This window comes from Gasterosteus aculeatus, chromosome 21 (assembly GCF_964276395.1).
Source record: "Gasterosteus aculeatus chromosome 21, fGasAcu3.hap1.1, whole genome shotgun sequence".
Taxonomy (NCBI): Eukaryota; Metazoa; Chordata; class Actinopteri; order Perciformes; family Gasterosteidae; genus Gasterosteus; species Gasterosteus aculeatus.
Window position 1 is genome coordinate 10,411,330 of NC_135708.1, and position 21,388 is coordinate 10,432,717.

General features: G+C 44.0%; 1 protein-coding gene across 11 annotated transcripts in view; it reads left to right on the forward strand.

Annotated features, from left to right (window-relative positions):
* The window catches only part of ntng1a (netrin g1a), an 85,067-nt gene that overhangs the window by 60,796 nt on the left and 2,883 nt on the right, over positions 1-21,388 (forward strand). For 3 of the 11 annotated variants that reach the window (XM_040167241.2, XM_040167243.2, XM_040167242.2), the window contains exons 5-7: positions 8,861-8,887; positions 14,690-14,857; positions 16,752-16,886. The exons of 1 other annotated variant lie outside the window; for it this stretch is intronic. In XM_040167241.2, coding sequence (XP_040023175.2) covers positions 8,861-8,887; positions 14,690-14,857; positions 16,752-16,886 — 330 coding nt within the window. Of the gene's footprint in view, positions 1-8,860; positions 8,888-12,100; positions 12,146-13,236; positions 13,297-14,689; positions 14,858-16,751; positions 16,887-21,388 lie in introns of all 11 variants that reach the window. 7 more of the 11 variants (XM_040167246.2, XM_078095646.1, XM_040167248.2 and 4 more) reach the window with 5 other exon arrangements.

Here is a 21,388-nt window from a genome sequence, read left to right on the forward strand (position 1 = left end):
AGTCTGTTTTGTCTGCATTTAAAGTAAAGTGACTTGCAGACATCAAGAAATAAGCAAATGTTGTCTCCACTGTAATATCAGAGCAGGAGGTATTATGCTATCAAAATGCTATTAAAATGACCATATATAATTGTACATAATTTATGGTGTTGGTGATATTCTTTTATTCTTCTAAATGAATCTGTATTGCAAACCTGAAAGTCTGCGCTTGGAACAACAGTGACGGACATCGTGGTGCAAATATGTTGAACCAATTTCTTTTAATGCAATTCATGGCAACTTTGTGCTGATACGATGGGGTTCTGAATTGGACTCAATCCTGAGTATAAGCAGACTTTATGAGAAGAAAGTACATTTAACAATACAAGACTTGCATAAGGCCCTTCTTTCCAGGTAAACTTGCTTTGAACGATTTTGACAAGCCACGTAACGTTTGACATGAATTATAATCGCCAATTTGGGGAAAAAAACAAACTATTGCTGTTCATTATTTATTGCAAACCCCAGCAGAAGAAAGCAACAGCTGCTCGTCCTGCGGTACGAACGAAACAAGGACAGCGTGTCACACTCCGTACACACGCTAGTTTAGTGGCCCTCGGTGACGTCGCTTTCCTTCTTTGTGTTTTAATATCCGTGCGTTGTTCACACTGGCTTGTGTGAAGAGAATATATCATTAGCAGGCCGTAAGCAGGTGGTACTTCTTCAAACCGAAGCATAGGCCTGAGAAGTATCTCCGTTACCTCAACCTCCGACATGCCAAGGTGCCCCCAGTCACACCGAGGGTCCCCGACCAGGCGACAGCGTATGTGTCGGGTCTGAGAGCGAGTTGCAGCAGCAGAGAGCTGCAGTGCTAGAAGTTCAGGTGTGCCCACGTTTTATCCCGCCGAGTCCATTTTATTGCATCGCCGGCGATTTCTGCCTTTTCTCTGCGGCCCTCGAGGACCGCCGGCCTCCGGCTGACGACTTATTCTCCCTCCCAGAGGGGGCGCGTTATGAGATTTAGGACGGGTTAGTGAAATGGCGTTCCCAGTGCTCAGATTGACAGCACATTATTAAAAAAGGGGAAATACACACACACACACACCCAAACACACACAGGTGTTCATCCAGACCTCCGTACCGCAAAGCCGACACACACACACACACACACACACACACACACACATTCATACGTATTGCACAAGGACACACAAACGCATCCTACCTTTGCCCTGATGGCAAAAAAAAAAAGTGATGAAAAACCGTCTTAGTATAAAGTGCATTATTATACTTTGTCTTGGAGGGGAACAAATCCATAATGTAATAAACGCAGGGAAAAATCCATAAGAACGCAGTGCGATCCCACCTGAATAGAAAAGAATGCACAAGGCTGACAGCAAAATGCGTGTCCTTCCCTCTCAATGTTTCCCCCCAAACCCAGTGAGCATATGGCAGCTCTCCGGAGACAAATTTGTCTAAGATGAAAATTTAATTAAGATTTAATTTCTTTTTACTACGGCCATCAAGACGTCTGATGCGATAAGGAGATCGATGAATTATCATCCGGAGGGGTTGTGGAGTAAGAGAACCGGGGGCGGGGGGGTGGGGGAGTTGGAAGGGGGGTTTAAAAAGTGATGAAGAGAGAAAAGGATGGGGGAGACGGCGGGAGGGGAAGTGGGCATCACTCTCTGTCACAGCTAACTCAGCCTTCTGGGGTGGCTGTGTCTCGTTTCCCCCTCTCTCCACCTATGTCTCTCGCCCGTCTTTCAGTCCTCGCTTTCTCCCTCAGTGGAGACAGAAGGAGAGGGATCAGTCGGAGTATTAACCATGGCAGTTCATTTCACTGTAGTGGCCGAGGACAAGAGGAAGATAGAACCCGGCGGTGTGAGAGGGGGGGTGGTGGGGGGGTACAGTGTCGGGTGGCCTTTGAAAGGTTGATTTAAAATAGTAACAATGTATCCTGAATGTCATATTGAAGGGAAAGAAATCCTCAAATGCAACTGGATTTGGTGTGTGTTTAGTATGTTGTGTAAATGTCTATGGGATCAGCAGCAAGTCGACATTAAATCAAGGTTTCATTTAGCTCCAGCTCAAGTACGGACATGTCAATATACACATGCACTTACACACACAGACTCGCCACAAAACAAATAAATGTGCTTTTCAAAATCCAAAGAGAAAATTATTGGTCACATCTGACCTTGTAAACAGACTAATCCAGAAGCGGGGGGGTGGGTGGGGGGGGGGGTCATAATTAATCCGTGCTGTTTTACGTGACTTGCTCATTCATAAGGAGAAATTTAATTTGGTGAATATACAGAAAAGCATACATTATTCATAAAGAATTTTCAAATCCCTCCACAGATTACCTTTTTCATATTTCATCCAATTAAAGTTGCATTCTGACACCCAGGATGAAGTTTTTTATCAATTTGCAAATGGAAAATTTGTAACCAGTGAAAGACGAGAAGAGATTATGAGGAAGGACAGAGTGAAGCTGCCGAAGGTTCTGACTCGTCTGCACATTGTGACACAAGCTCTTATATAAGAGGAGTGCGACCTTGCTGCATTGTGGTAGCCTTGTCAATGTTCAAGTGTAGACGATGTGAACAATATGAAAAGATCCTAACAAAAAGTTTTTTCCTCATTCTGATGTTTCTCAATTGTGAATGTAAACACTTGAAATGGTAACTTAATAAAACATATATTTTAATAAATTACATACATCTAAAAAAAAAGCTGTGTTCATTTATCTATATATTTTCAGTTTTTTTATAAAATAAAATGTATTTGTTTTATATATATCATATTCTGTGAAATATAAATAAAAAATGAATTCGTTTTATTTTTTTCTGTCCGCAGCATGATCAAATCAGTAGAATTCCTTGGCGGGACAGGATTAGTAAACACTTGTTGAGATGTAGCTGAAGCCAGCCTCTGCATTCACGGCTCTCCTTGGATCACAGCAGTGTATGGTGTGGACATGCAGTGGATTTTATTGTGATGCTTGACTTGCACATTGGCCCGCCACCGTCTGGGTGAAAAACCACAGTTCTTCCACACGGATGAAAATTAAAAGAATCTACATGAAATCTGGAGATGGAAATGTACGTCTCTATGCATATTTCTATGGCAAGACCAAATCCCAAGGGAAGTGATAATGAAAGAGTAGAATGCATCCCATTCTCTAGTGAGTGAAGACAAACAACCGTTACTGTATATGGGTCCCTGAGATGCGGTGTTTGATTTTGTCAAACACCGCATCTCAGTCGCGTAGGCTGCACAAGAATAGCGAACTGCCTTCCAAAATGAGTGGTGGAAATACTCAAAGGTATTAAAATGGTTCGATGAGCACTGGCTACCACCTTCCTAACTAATGCACAAATGTAATCATACCATCGTACTAATGAAGCACTCATGTCATCAAATCACAACCTATTTAACAATCCATATATTCCGTTTACAATCTTCAAATTGATTGTTGATTTTTTATTTTACCGTATTATTGCTTGCTAGACTCATTTCAAATATGATATCATTTGAGTGTCGCTGCTCCTTTTTCTAAATAGTGAGCCTTGTGAGACAGCTTGCTCTGCTTAAAATCTGCATTTTTTTGCTTTTTGTTCTACTGTGTACTCATTTAGAGCCGTGCGTTTATGCATCCACACACATAAACACGTCTGCTTCACGCACATAGCTTGACTCCGTCTTTGCGCTTGTCGTGCTCACAAACACGCACACTCACAACACCCACTCATTTATGCTTTCATTCCTTTCTCCACAGCTATTTGAAATTCCATTTTACCCACTTTTTTTCCTCTGTAAAACTCATCGCCTGTTGTTTTGCGGCCCCTTAGTCTCCAGCTCGTTCTTTCCTTCTTCCCCACCACCTTTTTCTTTTTCTGTTTCTGCCTCCGCCTGTTCCTGCTCCATCTCTTGGTTTTGTTTCATGCTGGCGTTTTCTCTCTTTGTCTCCCCCACAACACCCCCCAACCACCCCAGAGACCGAGCTTGTTTACTCTGTCTTTTCCACATCTCGGCTCTGTGCAGCTGTGACGGTAATCTTTCTTTCAAATATTTGTTTCTTCCATCTCCAGATTTTTTATTTTTTTTTATTCCTTCCCCCATAGCTACCACCACTGACGCACACCTCATTTCCTCCCTTAAATCTTAAACTGTTCTTCTTCCCACTCGGCTCCTGGGCACTTTAAGAGTTGCCACCTTCAATTCGGATCTACACATTGAGAGGGAGCGAGCGAGCCGCGCGCTCCGGAGAGGCAAGCCGTAATTTTGCTCCTGAGGAATTCAATCAAGTCGCATGCCGAGTGCTTGTGTCTTGGCAGCCTTTCCGCTGCTAACCAGTTAGCAATGCCTGTCACCATCGCCGGGCTCTCTACAGCCAAACGGCGCCAGATGATGATGGATTGCTATAAAATAATGGCAGCCCAGGAAAGTAATTACCAACTCTGCCCGCGGTGGCCGTTCAGCAGATAAGCAGCATAGACCAGGTAGCGCCACGGCAAACAGGTGAGACTCATGAAGGTCAAAGCAGAACGGATACCGACAAAAAAACTGTAATGATGTCCACACACACACACACACACACACACGGGAGTGTGCTCTGGACAGAAGAATTGACGATTTGAAGATTTGACTAGGCTGAGTGAAATGACAGATTTGCTTGTTCAATGAGGAAATAGGATGAACGTGGAGGATTTACAGCCCATCGACCCACAGGACAACATTTAATCATTGGTTTCTGATAATCCATTTGCAAGGTTATAGTGGTGGTCTTGGATGGATGACAACATAGCTGGAGCTGAACCACTGTAGATGAACATCAAGCACTTGGACTTGTAGCACACAGTTCTGAGAGACTTATTGTGAGTCACTTCATGTGATTCTCTCCACTATACTTAAATCCCCATGTTTGTGTACATGCGTATTGTTGCATGTGCTGAACCAAAGTGCGGACGGATTGTGTTCACTGAACACCCCCCTCTCCCCCCGACCCCCCTAAGAGATCATGTTCCGTGTATCGCACAACTCTTTAGAGATCATGTTCACCACCCAGTGGCTCGCAACCATGATCCCTGCACGACGCATAAAAATCAATGGAGCACGCCGTCAACATAAGCAGCTCCTAATGCTCTTCCTGTGCGATAGGACTAAATTAGATTTCAGTAGTGCCCCATAATGGTGGGGCCAGGCAGGTGAAGGGGATTGTAAATGACTGTGATTTAAAATGAATCTAATGAGCCAACATGAGATCATAGACATCTGCTTGAACCCCACAGGTTGTTCATGAAAGCTGCAAATAATTGCACTGTCAGGCTGCTGGTATCCCAAACCAAGACCAGGTAGAAAAGTTTGTTTGGCCCCAAACTACACCAATAGACAAAGGGTTATTTGTCAAATGAGAAGTCAATTTGACCTTGTAACATCTCTTTTTCTGACTGGTGTGGTGTAATGTATCCAATGTCTGACATCCAGCTGAGTGCAAATATAATCTATTACGTTTGGTTCTCCGCTCCGACGGTAAACTACAGTTTGGTAATGCACTCTAATAGAAGTCACCGCGCTCTTTCTCTGGTTTTATATTCATATTCCTTTTCCACTTAATGCAGTGGGTTCCCAGCTAATCTGCCGGACTCGATTTAGATAGCGCCTGTGTAATATTTCACCGTCAGCTACTTAACTAGGACCTTTTGAGGACTGCGTTACTGTTATTTTCCGCTTTTTCACAGTTCACTTAAACAGCTCAGACACTTGCATTTCTCACATTTGTGACTTGGTGAGAAACTGGAGAAGCCTTGTATAATGCATTTTTGGCTCGGTGCGGCACGCATACAGGGTGTTGGCACTACATCCTCCATTGGTTGCATACATTGTTTTTGAAATGCTGTATATACATTTACATAATCCAGCTCCCCAGAGTTACAGTTTTCCACACCTCTCAAGCTCTCTCTGTTCGTGAACACCACCTTGCCGTTTAGAATAATAACGGGGCGGATTAACTACTTGCTATTAATTTTGGTAACAATGCCGACCCTTTTGAAAGGGGTGTTAAATATTAGCTCGATGGAAAATGCACACGTTAGAGAAGACTAAAGCAAAATGTGCCAGACAAAAGGTCAGAATCCTCATCCACTGACGCTTCCATAAGACATGAGAATAGAGATACCGTAATGTTCTTGTGTTGCAGGAGAGAGCTGGTGCTACCGTGTTATGTATGTAAAAGAAACATTTAAGATCAGACTGTTTTCTATAACATGACGATGCTAAGCTGCTCAGTTTACCTCTTCCTCTGTACTGTGTTTTTGCTTTTTTTAAATAGGACAAGCCTTCAGGTTAAATGCTAAGCTTTGGCTTTGGTAGCAATGATTGGTTAGCATTGTGGAAAGTAAGCTAGTTAGCTGGGCGTGCTAACATGTACAGTTCATGTTACATCATCTAAACACATTTCCTTTGCTGTTTTTAGGGTTTATGATTTTCTGAAGATTTTGCATAAGCATGGATCCTTCCTGCTATGATGCTTTTTGGGGAACTTATTTATCAAACATCCCTGATATAATATATTACATACACATTGCATTGAAGAATTTGTGAGACACTTATATTAAAGCAATAAGGTACAAGAGGCTGTACTTTATCGTCCAATAATTTAACAGTTTGGGGGTGTTGTTAGGCCCGACGCGGAGCGGATTATCGCTCAATATTGTACCCTTGTGACTCACTCTCAACCAATCAGAACGCTGGATTTTATCTCCCCGTATTATAATAACAAATAATTTAAATTTAAATTGGGACTGAAGCATGTTGAATTTTGATCCGTCTTAATAGTACTACTTACAATTTTCTTCTTTTAGTTTTGAGGTAGTTTTCTTTGAAGACTTTGAAGAAATTGTTCGAATGACCAATTTTTGTGATCAACATAAACCGATATTTAGTTTCCAAAGTGAAACTGCCTAATCAAACTACACTTTGTGGATAAGGTTTTTTTTTTTTTAGATTGTGATCCCTTGCCCTTGTGGCCGTCTGCTGGTTAGCATCTGCCAGTGCTCTTGAGGCTTGACATCCATTACGCTCCTCCTCCACATGTCCGCATAGCACTTTACAGCTCTCAGACAGGTCACAGATCCGTCTCCTGAATACAGCTTGCAGGCAGAGATCAGAAGACGAGTGACTGAATGGCGGGAGTTTGATCAAAGTTCACAGTCGCAAACATACACTCAGGAAATGTTCATGTTTCCCCTGAGATATATTTTGACAGCTCTATCAGATGAAAGGCCTCACCCAAAAAAATCCTGCACAGATTCCTCCTCAGCCTAAGTTGTGGTTATAAGCAGCTGACGGGAGAGGTGGGAGCAGGAGAGGAAGAAAAGCACCCTTTTCATTTAATTTCTTCCTCTCTGTTTTACGTGGGCACATTTCTCCTATTGCCCAGCATGCTTCCCCTCCCCATGGCGAGGGGCTTGTTTGTTTTTTTGTGCAGGCAGCCTTATTGAGGGCAGGGGGTAGAGCGAACGGGAGGGAGGCCCTCCGTTCAAACAGATGATTAGAAATCGTGGAGCTGGCCTCAATGTCCTGAAAGCAAATTCCTCTAAAAATGAATGCTGAACAAAAAACCCGGAGCCACTGTGTCCACGTCCCCTTTGAAGCGCACAGATGCAAAGAGTGAAAAATGGCAAAGAGCTTTCTATCGCCACCTGCGCTTAATGGTGTCCAAACCCCCACCGTCCCAATTAATTCCATAACCAAGGCCTCAGCGGTTAAGTCGGATGGAGAAATGATCAACGCAGGAAGCAAATGTAACGTTTCAATCTCCTTTCGATCTGCAGCCAGCCAACGTCCTGGTGTGGGAAAGATCTGGTCACCATGGGGATGAGGCTGACTGTATTATCTGCTCAGTGGCCGTCTGGCACAAGGGATTGCTTTATGGGGAGACGGACAGGCAGGCGGCAGGATAAGGCATGTCCTCCTATTGGCATCTGAGGCGGTTTGTCATTTCATGTTATAACAATCTGGGTGTCATCCTGTGTCCGTGTGCATGAGAATTATGACTTGCGTCGTTGGCAACACATGTTTTAAAAGACTTGTGTGCCACAAAGTTTCTTAAAGCAGTATACAACTTTGTAAAAGTGTTCAAGATTGGGAATATCATGATTCCCTCTCAAGGCTCCGAACAACGGCAACGGCCAAGCTTGCTAACAGTGCTAACTGTGTAATTAATGGAAAAAAATTGATAACATAGCCAACAGTGAACCGGCAGGGTGGAGGTTAGGCTTCTGTGGCGGGGGCATGAGCAGTGGGGAACGCTCAAAATCATCCAAAAATGAACGTAGAAACTCGGATAACAACACACACAGAGAGAAAGAGACTCCATTCTCTGCTCGGGTAGTCGTTAACGCTCAGAATATCAAATTAAGCACCTCTAACTTCAGAGTAACTCAAATTTAAGTCCATCTCTGAGCCTGCAGTGGTTTGCTAAAAATTGGTTTTGAGTGTGCTCATTTTTCTGTGGGAACAATGACCTTTTCTGGCAACATCGGGGACATTTAAAGTAGGAAGAATGGAGGAAACCAAAGACCTGTGAAGCTAAACGCGCAGCAGACAACACTGTCAAATGATGGTGAAGACTGGCGTTGTTTCAGGTGCTACTGTCTCACATCTCACACCACGTGTCATTTCAACGTGTGTTCAGCTCATCAAGATGTCTCACATGCGGTGGGATGGGAAACCAATCAACTGTGAGGGGGGATAGCAGGACTAACCAGGCAGCGCTAGTCTCAAGGAGAAATGTTAAAGTTGTTGCCTTTAAGCCAATTATATGCCTTAATTCAGGTCTGTTTCTCTCTCTCTCACTATCCCTCTCCTGCAGGTATCCCTAGTAACATTGGTCCAGTTAGTAAGTACAAAATACAAAATATCTATATGAATGCTTGATGCTCTGCTTTGCTTATTGTGCCACCCTTCATGTTACATCCCTGAACTTGGTGCCAAGTGTTCATTTCTGATTCCAATCTTTTGACAAACGGGTCACCTGTTCACCTGTTGACTGGTTTTGGTGGGGACAGAGAATCAATATCTGGGGGCCACATTGCCGCGATATGGGCATATTCATTTAATTTATCTAGACTCAACCAGATAACACTTGCCTGGCTCTGCATGAAGAATGTCATTTGTTTTTTTCCCCTCTCTCCCATGCATTATAAATAAATGGCATCCAGACTTTATTAAAGTGCCAAGACCTCTCTGGCAGTATAATGTCACAGGAAGTCATTTTAATATGAGCCGCAAGCACCTCGGCTGGTATTATCTTCGTCAACCAGTCGCCCCTAAGGAGGAAGAAGAGAGGTGCCATGTTTCAAGTTTCCGCTGCCTGGAAGGCTGTGTGATGCAGGGACCATGGGATTGTATTGAACAAGTCAAAGTGCATTCAAAGCCCGGCTCAATTCTCTCTTTCTTTTTACTCATCGCCCTGTTTGTAGCAAGGGTCCTCTGTTCCCGTGGTAACAGATTAATTTGCAAATTGCCTTCCCGGCCTGATCCCAGACCCATATCGTCTAGCCGAGGGTTAAAGAAACATGTACCAGTCTGATGAAGTAAATATATATATATATATATATATATATATAACAAGTATAGCTTACTTGCAATCAAGATCTAGTTAATACTCAAGTGTGACACACTGAGGGACACTTAGACGACATATGCACACTTGTTTTCATCATTTAAGGGGCTAAAGCTGATAGCTGGGCGAGTTTCCAAAAATGTACTGTGTAAGACACCGTAGGAAAGCAGATTATTCCCAGGTGGTTTTTAATCAGGCTTTAGAGTGGAAGTGAACACTGGTTGTAAAGTCTAGGACATGAGTCAGAAATGGACATGTTGCCATGAAGAGCAAACCGAGCCCCTCTCCCTTCTCCCAATCTTCCACCGCTTACCTCCCTCAGCACCTCCTCTCACTTTGGCAAACTACGCCTCCTCCACCCCATGCATGTCCCGACGAGGGCTCAGTGTGCGTGTGCATGCTCCGCATACACGCCGTATACACATGCGTACATATTCACCTCAGTCCTGTCCGTCCCATCCAAACGCCAGGCCAGACCGTGTCCAAAGGCTTTTTTCCTCAAATCTCAAATCCTTCCAGGGAGAGCGTGCGAGTGTGTGTTTGGTGTGGGCGATGGGAGGGCGGATTGGATGGGGGGGGGACTGATGAAACAAAGTCTTCATTTCCCATCCAGATCGGCCCACAGGGATTTAGAGTTCTCACGAATGGCTGTCTTGTCACAGCAGCCTCCCAAAGAACCGGCATGACGCTAAGGAAAAGTGAACACGCTGCAGAGGGGGCTGTTTTCAGTGCACACCGATCGGCTGTCTCCGTTGTCAATAAAGTAAGAATCGAGTGGGGAAAAGGTTAGGAGGTCTTTGGGGTTGTTAATGGACTAGAAGCAAAGCTCGCTGTGGACAAAGAAAGAAAGCACAGCACTTTTTACACTGTTGTTTGAAGGCAAGTGAGTCCTTATTGACTTCTGTTTCGAGTTGATTAAGCCAGGCAGAATTGCCTAATGCGTGCCATTAAAGTAAAATTAATATTTTAAAAAACAATTCTGCCTCCACAAGATTGCATTTCATTATGGGTATGGCATTGATTAAGATTCAGTCACCACTCATTTAGCTTGCCTTACCTTAATATTCTCCATTAAGAAAATAATGAATGGGACCCAGATATGTATTAGTTTCAACATAGAATCATTTCAAACAAACCTACTTTAACAATTAGACGTTATAGATCGGTACATTAGGGTTTGCTCATGTGTGTCTTCTCAGATTACGCAATCCTTTTTTTGTCATGGATTAATTGCTCATTTCCTCGTAAGTCAAGTTTTGTTTTCGAGAAAACAGCTTCACCACTAAAAAGTGAGCATTTAAATACAGATGAAAGCAACGACGGTCAATCTGAATGAAAAATGAGATGCAGGACCTGACTGAGTTTCAGTGGTGACGTGGTGTGGCCTTCTCATTTTCTCGAGTAACTTCAACCGAGCAAACCATTGAGAGACACGTTTTAGGGAAATAAAGCGGTGAAAGTAAACGGTGACACAGGTCAAACTCCATGGTCCTCTATTGTTCATGCACTTTCGAAATCAATGACTGCTAATGAAAGGGGGGCTCAAAAGTGATAGTCACAGCGTGTGGACACGCCGAGCTGAAGGCTAATGTATTATTAAATTACAATGGAGAATTTGAAAAAAAAAAAAAAACGTTTTAAAGAATTACACCATGAAAAAGGAACTTCTACAATGATTCATCCCGGATAGGAGTGTTGGGTTTACACAGGTCAATAATATTCTTGACTTGACGTTAATTACCCAAGATTGTGTGATTTGTGGAGTCAATAGCCAAAGGACAGAAAGATCATATTGGGAAATGACGGGGGCACAAAGAGGAAACGGATCCGTATTCCTCCCTCTGCTTGAGACCTCTCCATTTCCAACCGCATGTATTTCCCTGACACGGAAATACAGACTTGTATGTAATTATGAGGTTATGCTACCCACAGCAGTCCGTCATTCCCAGACCCAACACCTGCCATTATTTATTCATTGTTATTACTCCACCAGAAATACACTGTAATTAGATATTGATTGCATAGTCAATGCGATGAATTAAATAAAATGACCCCTAACCTCCTAATTTGCTGAATATAGTTTAGACCTGATTGCCTTAAATACCAAGTTTAACAAGGTTTTTATCATCTTTTCTTCAGTTGGTCACTCATCATTGCCATTTCCCATAAGCATACACATAAACAGCAAGCCCATGGAAGTCACACAGATTACATACAACGTCTCACCAATGTCCTCGGCGGACCTTTGGATGCATTCTCTTTGCTCGTCCATGTCAGCCCTGCCCCATTGTATTTGCTGTTTCCTAATATACTGATTTGAGTCATGCTGGACATGTCCCTGTCTCCAGTTGTGTGTGTTCCACCACCACCACCACGTAGTCCCCACATCCCCCCCCCCCCAACCCCACCCCCCCACACTAGAATATCTGTAAAGTGCATCACACAAATGCACATGAATAACTCCTGGTTTCTCTCAATTGCACGCAGTTCGGCAGAATGTGTCATCCCTAGGTGTCGCTAACCGAAAAGAAGGTAGGCATCGAAGAACATGGAACAATTATGTCTCTCCACAGATTCTTTTATCTCAGCCTGTTTGCATAGAAGAAGAAAAAAAAAAACGACTCTTACGGTAGCGATGCGTCTTTGTGGGTTGGAGCTTCCCCCGTTTCCAATCTTGGTTATTTTTCTGAAACCCTTAACCATAAAAAAAAAAATCCCCCCCGCCTGCTTGGGTTGATAAAGCGCCTCGGCTCATTCAAAGGAGGCCTGTGCATTCACAGGGCACCCGTGTTGCAACATGCCGCGGTGGCGTACATTATCCTCCGGATGCGTGCACTGCACACTCGTACACAGACACTGGATTTGAATTAGAGGCAGAGAGCATTCAGCGATTCTCCGTCCCGTATCAGCGTATCAGGAAAAAAAAGCATGCAGAGGTTCCACTGTGTTTTTTTTATGCAGATTGACGTTAGGCCCGTCTCAACTTAATCCGTCATGTGATGTGCAGCCACCTCGCAAACAACTAGCGCACAACCACTCGGCTCTGCGTTTCCATGACCGCAGCCAAGCGCACACATTGTATGTGTCAGGGGCTTATGTCACCAAGTACAATGGCAGAGGCTGGCCTTATTATTTCTTTTTTTTTCCACACTGTTTGTTTTATGGCCGTAAAGGAATCGAGGGATTGATGTGTTCACTAGCCAGTTCCCCTGCCCACGCTCCTGCGCACAAATTTATAGGGTGAAAATTCTTGGCCGGCCTCCACAGAGATGGAGAGTAGTTTGTCAGGGGATGGTTTCTGTCTGGGGAAACGTACACAGAGGCTTTTGAATTATACAAAGCGCTTGTTAATCAAATGAAGCATAAAAGAAGGACCATAATATTTGAATTGTTCGGCAGCCAAGGCATTTGTAGCAGATGCCGCTAAATGGAGCCAACTTCACTTGGCAACCACACTCTTTATTTCCCAATGCCATCATTCATATATCTCTTTTCTTCTTTTTGTTACAGTTACATTTATTATCAAGCATGATGCTCGGTATTCTTAATTCTATGACATTACATGTTTTATGTTTAATTGCAATATCATGTTTTGTTTTGTTTGTTTCTTTGAATTTGTCTAGTAGCTCCTCAGGTTGCATTGTCCACTGCCCCTTCTGTCCACGTTGCAAACAGCAAGCGAGGTAGGAGCTGGAATTCATACATTGCCCCCCCCCCTCCCCCCACCACCTCCCCACAGATAAACTGATGTTTTTGACTAACCGTAAGCCCCATAACCCTTGCAGCACTAACCCGATGCCAGAGCACTGTGATACCACATCTCTATCTATCCACTGGACTGATGGAGTTCACTGTACGTTGCGCATCGAGGATTCATTCGTCTCTTGGATTGTTTTCAAAACACGCCGAAAGTCCCTTGGAACCATTTCTTATTGCAGCAAATGTATAGCGGATGCTTGGGACCGCGACTATTTTTGGGGGACGTGTTTCAGAGACTCAGGAATTTCTATTCCCCACGCGTGCATGATTTATGACCTCAGCCTATTTCCGGAGAGGAGAGATTATTTGTCTTGCGAGAGTATGTTTGCGAGACGGAGGCATATCTAACGTAGGAGATCCCCCCTCGCACCCAAAAGCAGACGTTGTGCTCCGTCTCTCTTCTCCTTCATTTCCAAGTCCTGTCAGGTTGTCGGCGGTCAGACAGAGAGACCTGACCTCAATACAGATCCTTAATAACCACAATCCCTTGGACGAAACCCCGCCTTCCCCTCTTTCCCCCCTGCTCCCTCTCCTCTGGATCCGCGGGCTTTCTGTCCAAGCGACTGCCAGCGAGGCTTACGGGTCACATCTGTCTGTGCTGTGACACGTGGTGTCAGTGGTCACTCAGCGGTGGCAGACTGATCCTCACTCAGATGGAGATGAGCCGGGGATACCCCCCCCTCACCCCAACCCTCCCCTCCTCGCCTCCCCCGACCCCCAGTGAGTATCAGTGACCGTTTTAGAGTCCGGCTACAACTCCATGAATCTAATTCAGCATGATATAACACTCCAGCCGGTGACACAGTCTCTGCCGCTGGACCTCAGCGTACGTTCACATCCCGTATTCAATGCATTTTAAATGAAAGATGACAATTTCACAAATTCCCCCAACACAGTTCCATTCCATTCATGGTTTTGACCTTCCTTGCACTGTGTGGTGTCCCCACCGTGGCCGTGTCTCTGTTCCATCGTCGCGGAGCCTCGTGTTGTGGTGTGCCTGTAAAGTGATGTGACTCTTCCCGAGTGCGACCCGGCGCCGTGCTTTTGTCGTGTGATGTCTTCTAATTCCGGCTGTGCCCATGTCAGACTAATCCCGAGTTGCCCCCTCGCTCTCATCACCTTCACAGCGCAGTCTCCATTGGTTGACCTTGCATGCCACGCGGTGCCTCGCTCCATGTTCCTGCTCACCCCGCCGCCGTAGCGCTCGCAGCGAAAAAGCCACTGACAACGCTCCCTACCGCGTCTCTCTCTCTCTCTCTCTCTCTCTCTCTCTCTCTCTTTCTCCCCTCGCTCCCCTTCACACTCTCTCTCTGCAAGACTGCGAATGCTTCGGCCACTCCAACCGGTGCAGCTACATCGAGCTGCTAAACACCGTCATTTGCGTGAGCTGTAAGCACAACACTAGGGGCCAGCACTGCCAGCTGTGCAAGCTGGGCTACTACCGCAATGCCTCTGCAGAACTGGACGATGAAAATGTTTGCATAGGTCAGTCTCCCACCATGGCCCCCCTTCACTGCCACCCTGCTTCCTACAGCAGCACTCTCCTCGCCTCACCTGTCTTTGACTCGTCATCTTTCCATCAGCCCAAGGCTTCAGCACCCGTACATCCTCTTGTCTCTGTGTCTTTTAGTGGTCTCCATGTCTCCCTGTTTGTTTCTTCTACTCTTTGCACAGTGGTAGAGTTTTGAACATTCAGCTTTAGTCAGAAGAACACACACTCAGTCAGTCCTTTTAGGTACAGTAGACTGATTTTTGATTCAGTGTTACAGTTAGCAGACTGCTAGCTTTTATTTATATTTGAAGTGGTTTACAATTGGTGCACAGCTGCTGGCTTACATTACCGAAGTGTGTTGCAGTTGATTCATAGCTGCTAGGCGACATTATTGTAGTGAGTTACAATCGGTTTCTAGCTGCTAGCTTTTACTTTTGAATAAAGTTTCTTACAACGAGGTTTGGGGCCAAGCATTCATTTTAGTGCACAAACTAATGGAAACACCTCAAACCGTCTCATATCTGAATATTAGAAATGAAGCCAGCAGCAGTTTAGCTAAACTTTAGTTAAACTAAACTAAACTAAGTTTATAAATTACCAGATTATATATCATTCTGTTTTCACATCATTATGATAAAATGGCATCCTTACTACCACATAATCGGTGAGCAAGATCCATCGAATTTTACCATTTGGCTTGAAACATCACTCGTTCCGGTGAGCTGTGGAGACGGATCACCTTTGTGATGTCAAAGGTAAAAGGCCATTTTCATCCGGTGTTTCTGTTATTTTGTCCAAGGCCTAATGCATACATGCATACACCGAATCATCTGTTTTTCCTACATGTAGTCCATATTTCCACAGTGCTCTGTGCCAGGTGCATTCGTGAGTCCTGAGGGGTGGGGGGGGGGGGAGCCTGACAAGCGACAAGAATTCCGAGAAAAATGTCGCAGGGAAGTCACACCGCCAGTCAGAGGTGCCACACAAGTGCATATGTCATATACATGAAATGGCCCCAAGAGTAGCAGCTGAAACCCGTCACAAGGCATTAAGAGTCACTGAGGCGTTACCTTGTGCCAAACTCGCCGTCGCCCTGCCTCCCTCACCCTGACCCCCCCAACCCCCCCTCAGATGTCACTCGGGTGCAGCCAGCGCAGCCGTGGAAGGTGCAATGTGGCGGTCAGGGGCTGTCAAAATAGGTGTCGCTCTGACTGCTGAGTGCTCCGGTTGCTGTGGAAAGCTGGAAGGTCAGTTGAGCGTAGGACACCAGAGACTTGGCAGGTAGCCGTTTTTTTTAAATAATCCACTTGAACATTCGGGAGAATTAAAGAACATAATACAACAATGCCCATTTCAATGTGCTGTACTCTCATTCTTCTATAAACTATCACTCTTTCTCGCCATTATTCATCTGAAACCTGCTCCTCCCATTTCCTCCCTTTCATCTTTCTCTCTCCATCGATGTATGAGTGAATACGATTTTGGAAAAGCATGTGAAGATTAGCTTTCTTTGGTCATCTTAAATTAAAGCTACTGATAATGCTTTGCATATTAGCTCATTGCACGTTGTATAGCTGTCCAATAGCAAAAATTATTCCTATAGAATTCACAAATATACTGTAATGAACACAGTGTTCATGCATCTAGCGTCCGTCATCCTCTTCTCACTCTGTCTCCATTACGGTTGAAATGGTAGCATTTTTCCTGTATGTCTTTAAATCTATTCACATTTTTTGCCAGTTAACAAATTGTAAACTTCTTGTTGTAATAGTTGAGCCTTATAATTGAGCTTGAGGAATGAGGTTCTCTGGACGTGTGCCGGCGAGTCAAAGCACCACCCTGTTTCCAGCTTGTTTGTGTATGTGTGTGTGTGTCTTGTTTTTCCAGAGTGTAATTGTAATCCCTTTGGCTCAGTCAGTGATCGCTGTAATGGCACAGGATTTTGTATATGTAAGGAGGGCACTACAGGGCCTAAGTGTCAGCAGTGTCTACCCGGCTATTTGTGGGACGATGGCTGCAAATGTAAGTAGAATCACAAACCTCCCCACGCAGCTCACCGCTGTTTTTCTCCTTCACCTCTGCCTCTTCCTCCCCCCCTCTCTCTCTCTCTCTCTTTGTATGATTCCTGAGCTTTGCCCGGAAGAATGTGTGCTGCACATGTGCAGGACTGCCCAGCCGCCTTGTCAAATACAGACCTAACCCATAATGCGATCTCACTGAACACGCCGAGCGATTTCATTCACCGAGTGAACCTGCATCGCACACTTGCTGCGGCCGAGTTAACAATGTGACCTCGGCAGGTGCCCTGCAGGGCCGGCAGGGAGGCGATGGCACGGCATGGCAGGGTGCATGCTGCTCGGGAACGCAGTTATCCAGCCATGTCGCACGCCGACAGAACAACAGCTGAGTCAATGTTGACTGCTTGACAGGCTGCCTGTGATCTGTTTGAGTTGAGCCATCAACCCCCCCCCCCCTCCTCTCGCCAGCTCACACCAGGACAATGTCATCCAACACTAACATGTTGCAAAGGAGAATGCAGCTCATTTTATTATTGTCGACCGTTTACATTTCTGCCCGCAAAGCATGCACCATGGGATCATTTCTTTTAAATGTCACCAATTTTATGTTTTTTTTGTTTTCTTCGTGTCAAACTTTGGGTGACCAACCTTCAGGAAGTACTCTAGCAGATAAAGAAGGAACCCAATGCACATCTTTTGACAAATTGACTGAATGATTTGGCTTGTTTGGTGGCATAATAATTGCTGCCACTTAGTATTTGACCACCCATTACCCATTCCTGTGCCACTGTGTAGCTGTGATTAGATTGCATCAGATTCATAGACACCCGGTGGTGACATTTACTGTATTTGCTCCACTCCTGTAGCTGGACATTAATCTCTCTTGGCTGACAGCGGCGTCCTAAATAAGGTGCCTCAACCATGTAAATTGACGTGATTCTGAGGAAGTCATTTGTCGTGACGGCATCTATTTCTTCCCGTGGATATGAGGATTTAGCCAGGGTGATATCAACATGACGGAACTCAGCATTGGTCGGATTTCCTGATGAGTATTCAGCAAATCACTGAGCGGGAAATACTCTCTGGTCCAGTTGGAGGAACACGAATGGGACCAGTTGTATGAAAACACCCCGCTCAGGCCCAACACAACGTAAACTGTGAGCAGAGATAAACAATGAATTATTCAAACACAAAGCTGTAGAAGAACATCTAAACTTTAAGTATAGCACAAAGAAAATAAAGTATAAAAGCATTAAGGAAGCATTTGACCAATGGGACAAAAGTTAAACTGTAATATCTTTTTAGTACATTGATTAGTGAAAACAAAGAAAGTCCATTTATGTAAAAAAAATACAATATCATATTATGTATATCAATATAATAAATAGAGCTGTGGATGACATTTCATAGCTATTGATGTTAGTACCCCAAAATAACAGCAGTGACTTTCTAAGAACTGCTATTTGTAAGTGATGTTCAACAATAAAGGAGAAATCCATCATGAAAGAGACTCAGAGAACAGAGCTTTCTGCTGCACGACGGCAGCCACGACAGACACACACAATTCACTGTAACACACACTATATGCAGCTTGATACTAACATACTCTTACGATTACTGTTGGTATTTAGCCTATGATGTCGTGTGACTTGTGCTTTAAACAAGTGCATTCATTTGAGCTGTACAGCAGCAGCATTTATATGTTTACAAGAAACGGGAAGAAAAGGAAAGTAAAAATGAAAGAGAAAAGAAAACACGTCAAACAGATGGAAAGGCACAAAGCACAGAAAGGGTCTGTAGTTTTATTTTTTCAGATTAGCAAGTGGCAGTGATTAGAAAATCAAACAAACAGAATTGTGTGTAAGTATTTGAATGTTCTCAAAACTTCTAAGCATCAAACTTTTGCTCCCTCTGTGAGACTAAAGAGGTTTAGGAAACGACACTCGAGTATGTGTATTCTTTCGTGGTTGAATCAGAATCTTAAACTATAATCTGATTTCACTCAACACATTCAACATTTCCCAGAGTGCCTTTCATGGAAAGAAGGTGTTCCCCGTGCTATACATGAGTGATTATAAAAGCATTATCAGAAAGAGGAAAGAAGAACGCAAGCAAGCAAGAAAAGTTTATTCACAGTTTACAACTCGCGTCAGTCGTTTTATTTTATTTTTCGACTCCAGCAAGAAAGCTGCGCAATGCTATTTCACAGCAGAAATAGTTTAAATACTTTTCCATCTTGACCTCCCGTTGCTTCCCGACTCCTGCAGTATTTATGTGGAATGGACAAGACCCGATCTGCATGCACACTGAAGAATGCAATTAAAACCCCAAGCTCTCGTCAAACACATCACAGCCCTAGACAGGCACACCTAGATCATCGCTTCCTTCTCTAAATATTGTCACTCATATCACAAGCAAACGCTACAAATCTTGTCATTTACCGTCGTCGCCGGCTCTGTTTACATGCCGAGAAAATGGTTAATGTGAGAGATGGAAGAGAGATGAAGGTGCAGAGCTCTCCGAAGATTTCATCCGTCCCTCAAATGAGTTTTCAGGCTTACAACTTAATTCCTCGCTCATCTTTCAGAATACCCATCCTTAGTTTTCAAAAACATAATGCCCCATGCTGGTACTGTGTGTGCCTTCACGTTGTTTTCTCGCCTTCACAGTGTTAGAGAAACCTTCTATCATGGACCTCATTATAGTCTTCGTCTTTGACAAACTTGCAGGTCTTTTTTTTTTTTTTAAACCATGTCTTTGTTTCCATTTTGGACTTTAGCGTTGCTTAATTGGCTGCAAATGAAGCACTTTGCCAGCAGGGGTTGCCCATTACCCAAAGTTCACTTTGAAGTCAACTGCACCGTGTCGAGTATCATGCGTAGTTAATATTTAAGTAGCTGTTCATCTAAAAATTAAGATTCCCTCTCAATATCAATGTTTAAACATGCAACTCACCAAGGTAGCTTCTCTACTGACTGCTCAAAGTCAAAGTAAGTAACATTTTCCAACCTGGTCTCACAGTAATTGGTGAAATACCTTGTTTTGCCATATTTGGGCTCCGCCTACTTCATGGAAGACAGTGAACCAGTTCTAAATTGAGGCTGAAACATGTGTCCTGAGAAAGGCGTCCCTGCTTCTGAAGATAGTGGTTAGCGGTGAGATATTGCAGACGGCCATTGGGAAACAATATTTTATATATAAAGTTTATTCCTGAACCAACTCAACTGAGCTCATACTCACTTATACTAGGCACTTCATAATGTTTTACACAGGAGCTTTACCACATCAAGCTAGCGACGGGTGAATTAAGCGAGCTGTAGTGGAGATTTCTGCTGAAAGTAGGTGGCAGCATAGTCTGAAAAGAAGTACTTCCTGAGTACTGGGAATCAAATATTGTGCAAACGTCACAAAGCTATTTTTGTCAAATTGTATTTTATTTTGAAATGCAGGAGGTAGGCTGCAGGTTTCAAAACCTGCTATAATTTAGCATAGCTGGATCACTTTCTCCTGGTCCTGCTCATGGTGCACTGGGCTGGTTTTTACTTTGCAAAGGTTTGCATAAACAATGTTATCTCGCAAATCATTTCGGGTTTTTTATGATATATTGTAATTATAATGTGCGTAATGATTCAAACAACTGTGAACATCTTTAGAAATACACAACATATGTGCTTTTTCTCATGAAAGCCAGGAGAGACGCCGTGGACATGATGGAAGGTCATTGTCTAATTAAAGGCGTCTCGCCAGTCAACTGGTCATATCAAAGCCTCGTGGGGAAAAACACGATTCTCTAATTAATACCTTGTTCTTCCCTGTCATCTTGAAGGAGACTTTTTATTACCAACTTTAGCTGCTTCACCGTAAGAAGAAGAAAACCAGCAGAACAAAGGCCCTCCAAAGAAAGAAGCTGTGATTGTGGTTTTATTGACACCTTACTTTATATCCCGCTGCGTCGTTGAATCAGTCATGAAATTGATATGCCAGTCTGAGAGGAGAAAAGACAACAGAAGAGTTCAGATGTCTCATTTGGATCTAGTTGTGTATGGTAATTGAGGGAGCCGCGGCCTGCAGCAAAACCTGTACTCAGCCAAACAGCGGGTCCCCTTTCTCCGCAAAACAGACACGGCACAAATAGGATTCACAGAGTGAATGCTTCTTAACAAGCCTCCTATCCGAGCGCCATTTGGAGATTCCTGGGAGACGGCATGCGTCCAATCCTGAGTATCAGCGCAAAGGCGAGATATTTGTTATTGTGATATTTACGTCCCATAGAGTTCATAGATTGCTCACCACATTGTTTTCCACTCCCATAAAGGAGTGAAATGGGCAGAAGTGGCCCCTGTGTTTATCACTGTTTATTTGTCTCTGTTGGTTTATTAGTTTGTGCGCCGCTGCTTTGTTTGCCTCCAGCTTGCCTGACAGCTTGCCTCCGCTGGGAATAGAGTGGCCTCGGTGTCCCAGCTCTAAATATACACCAATTTCCACCTGACGTTCAGTTTGTCTAAA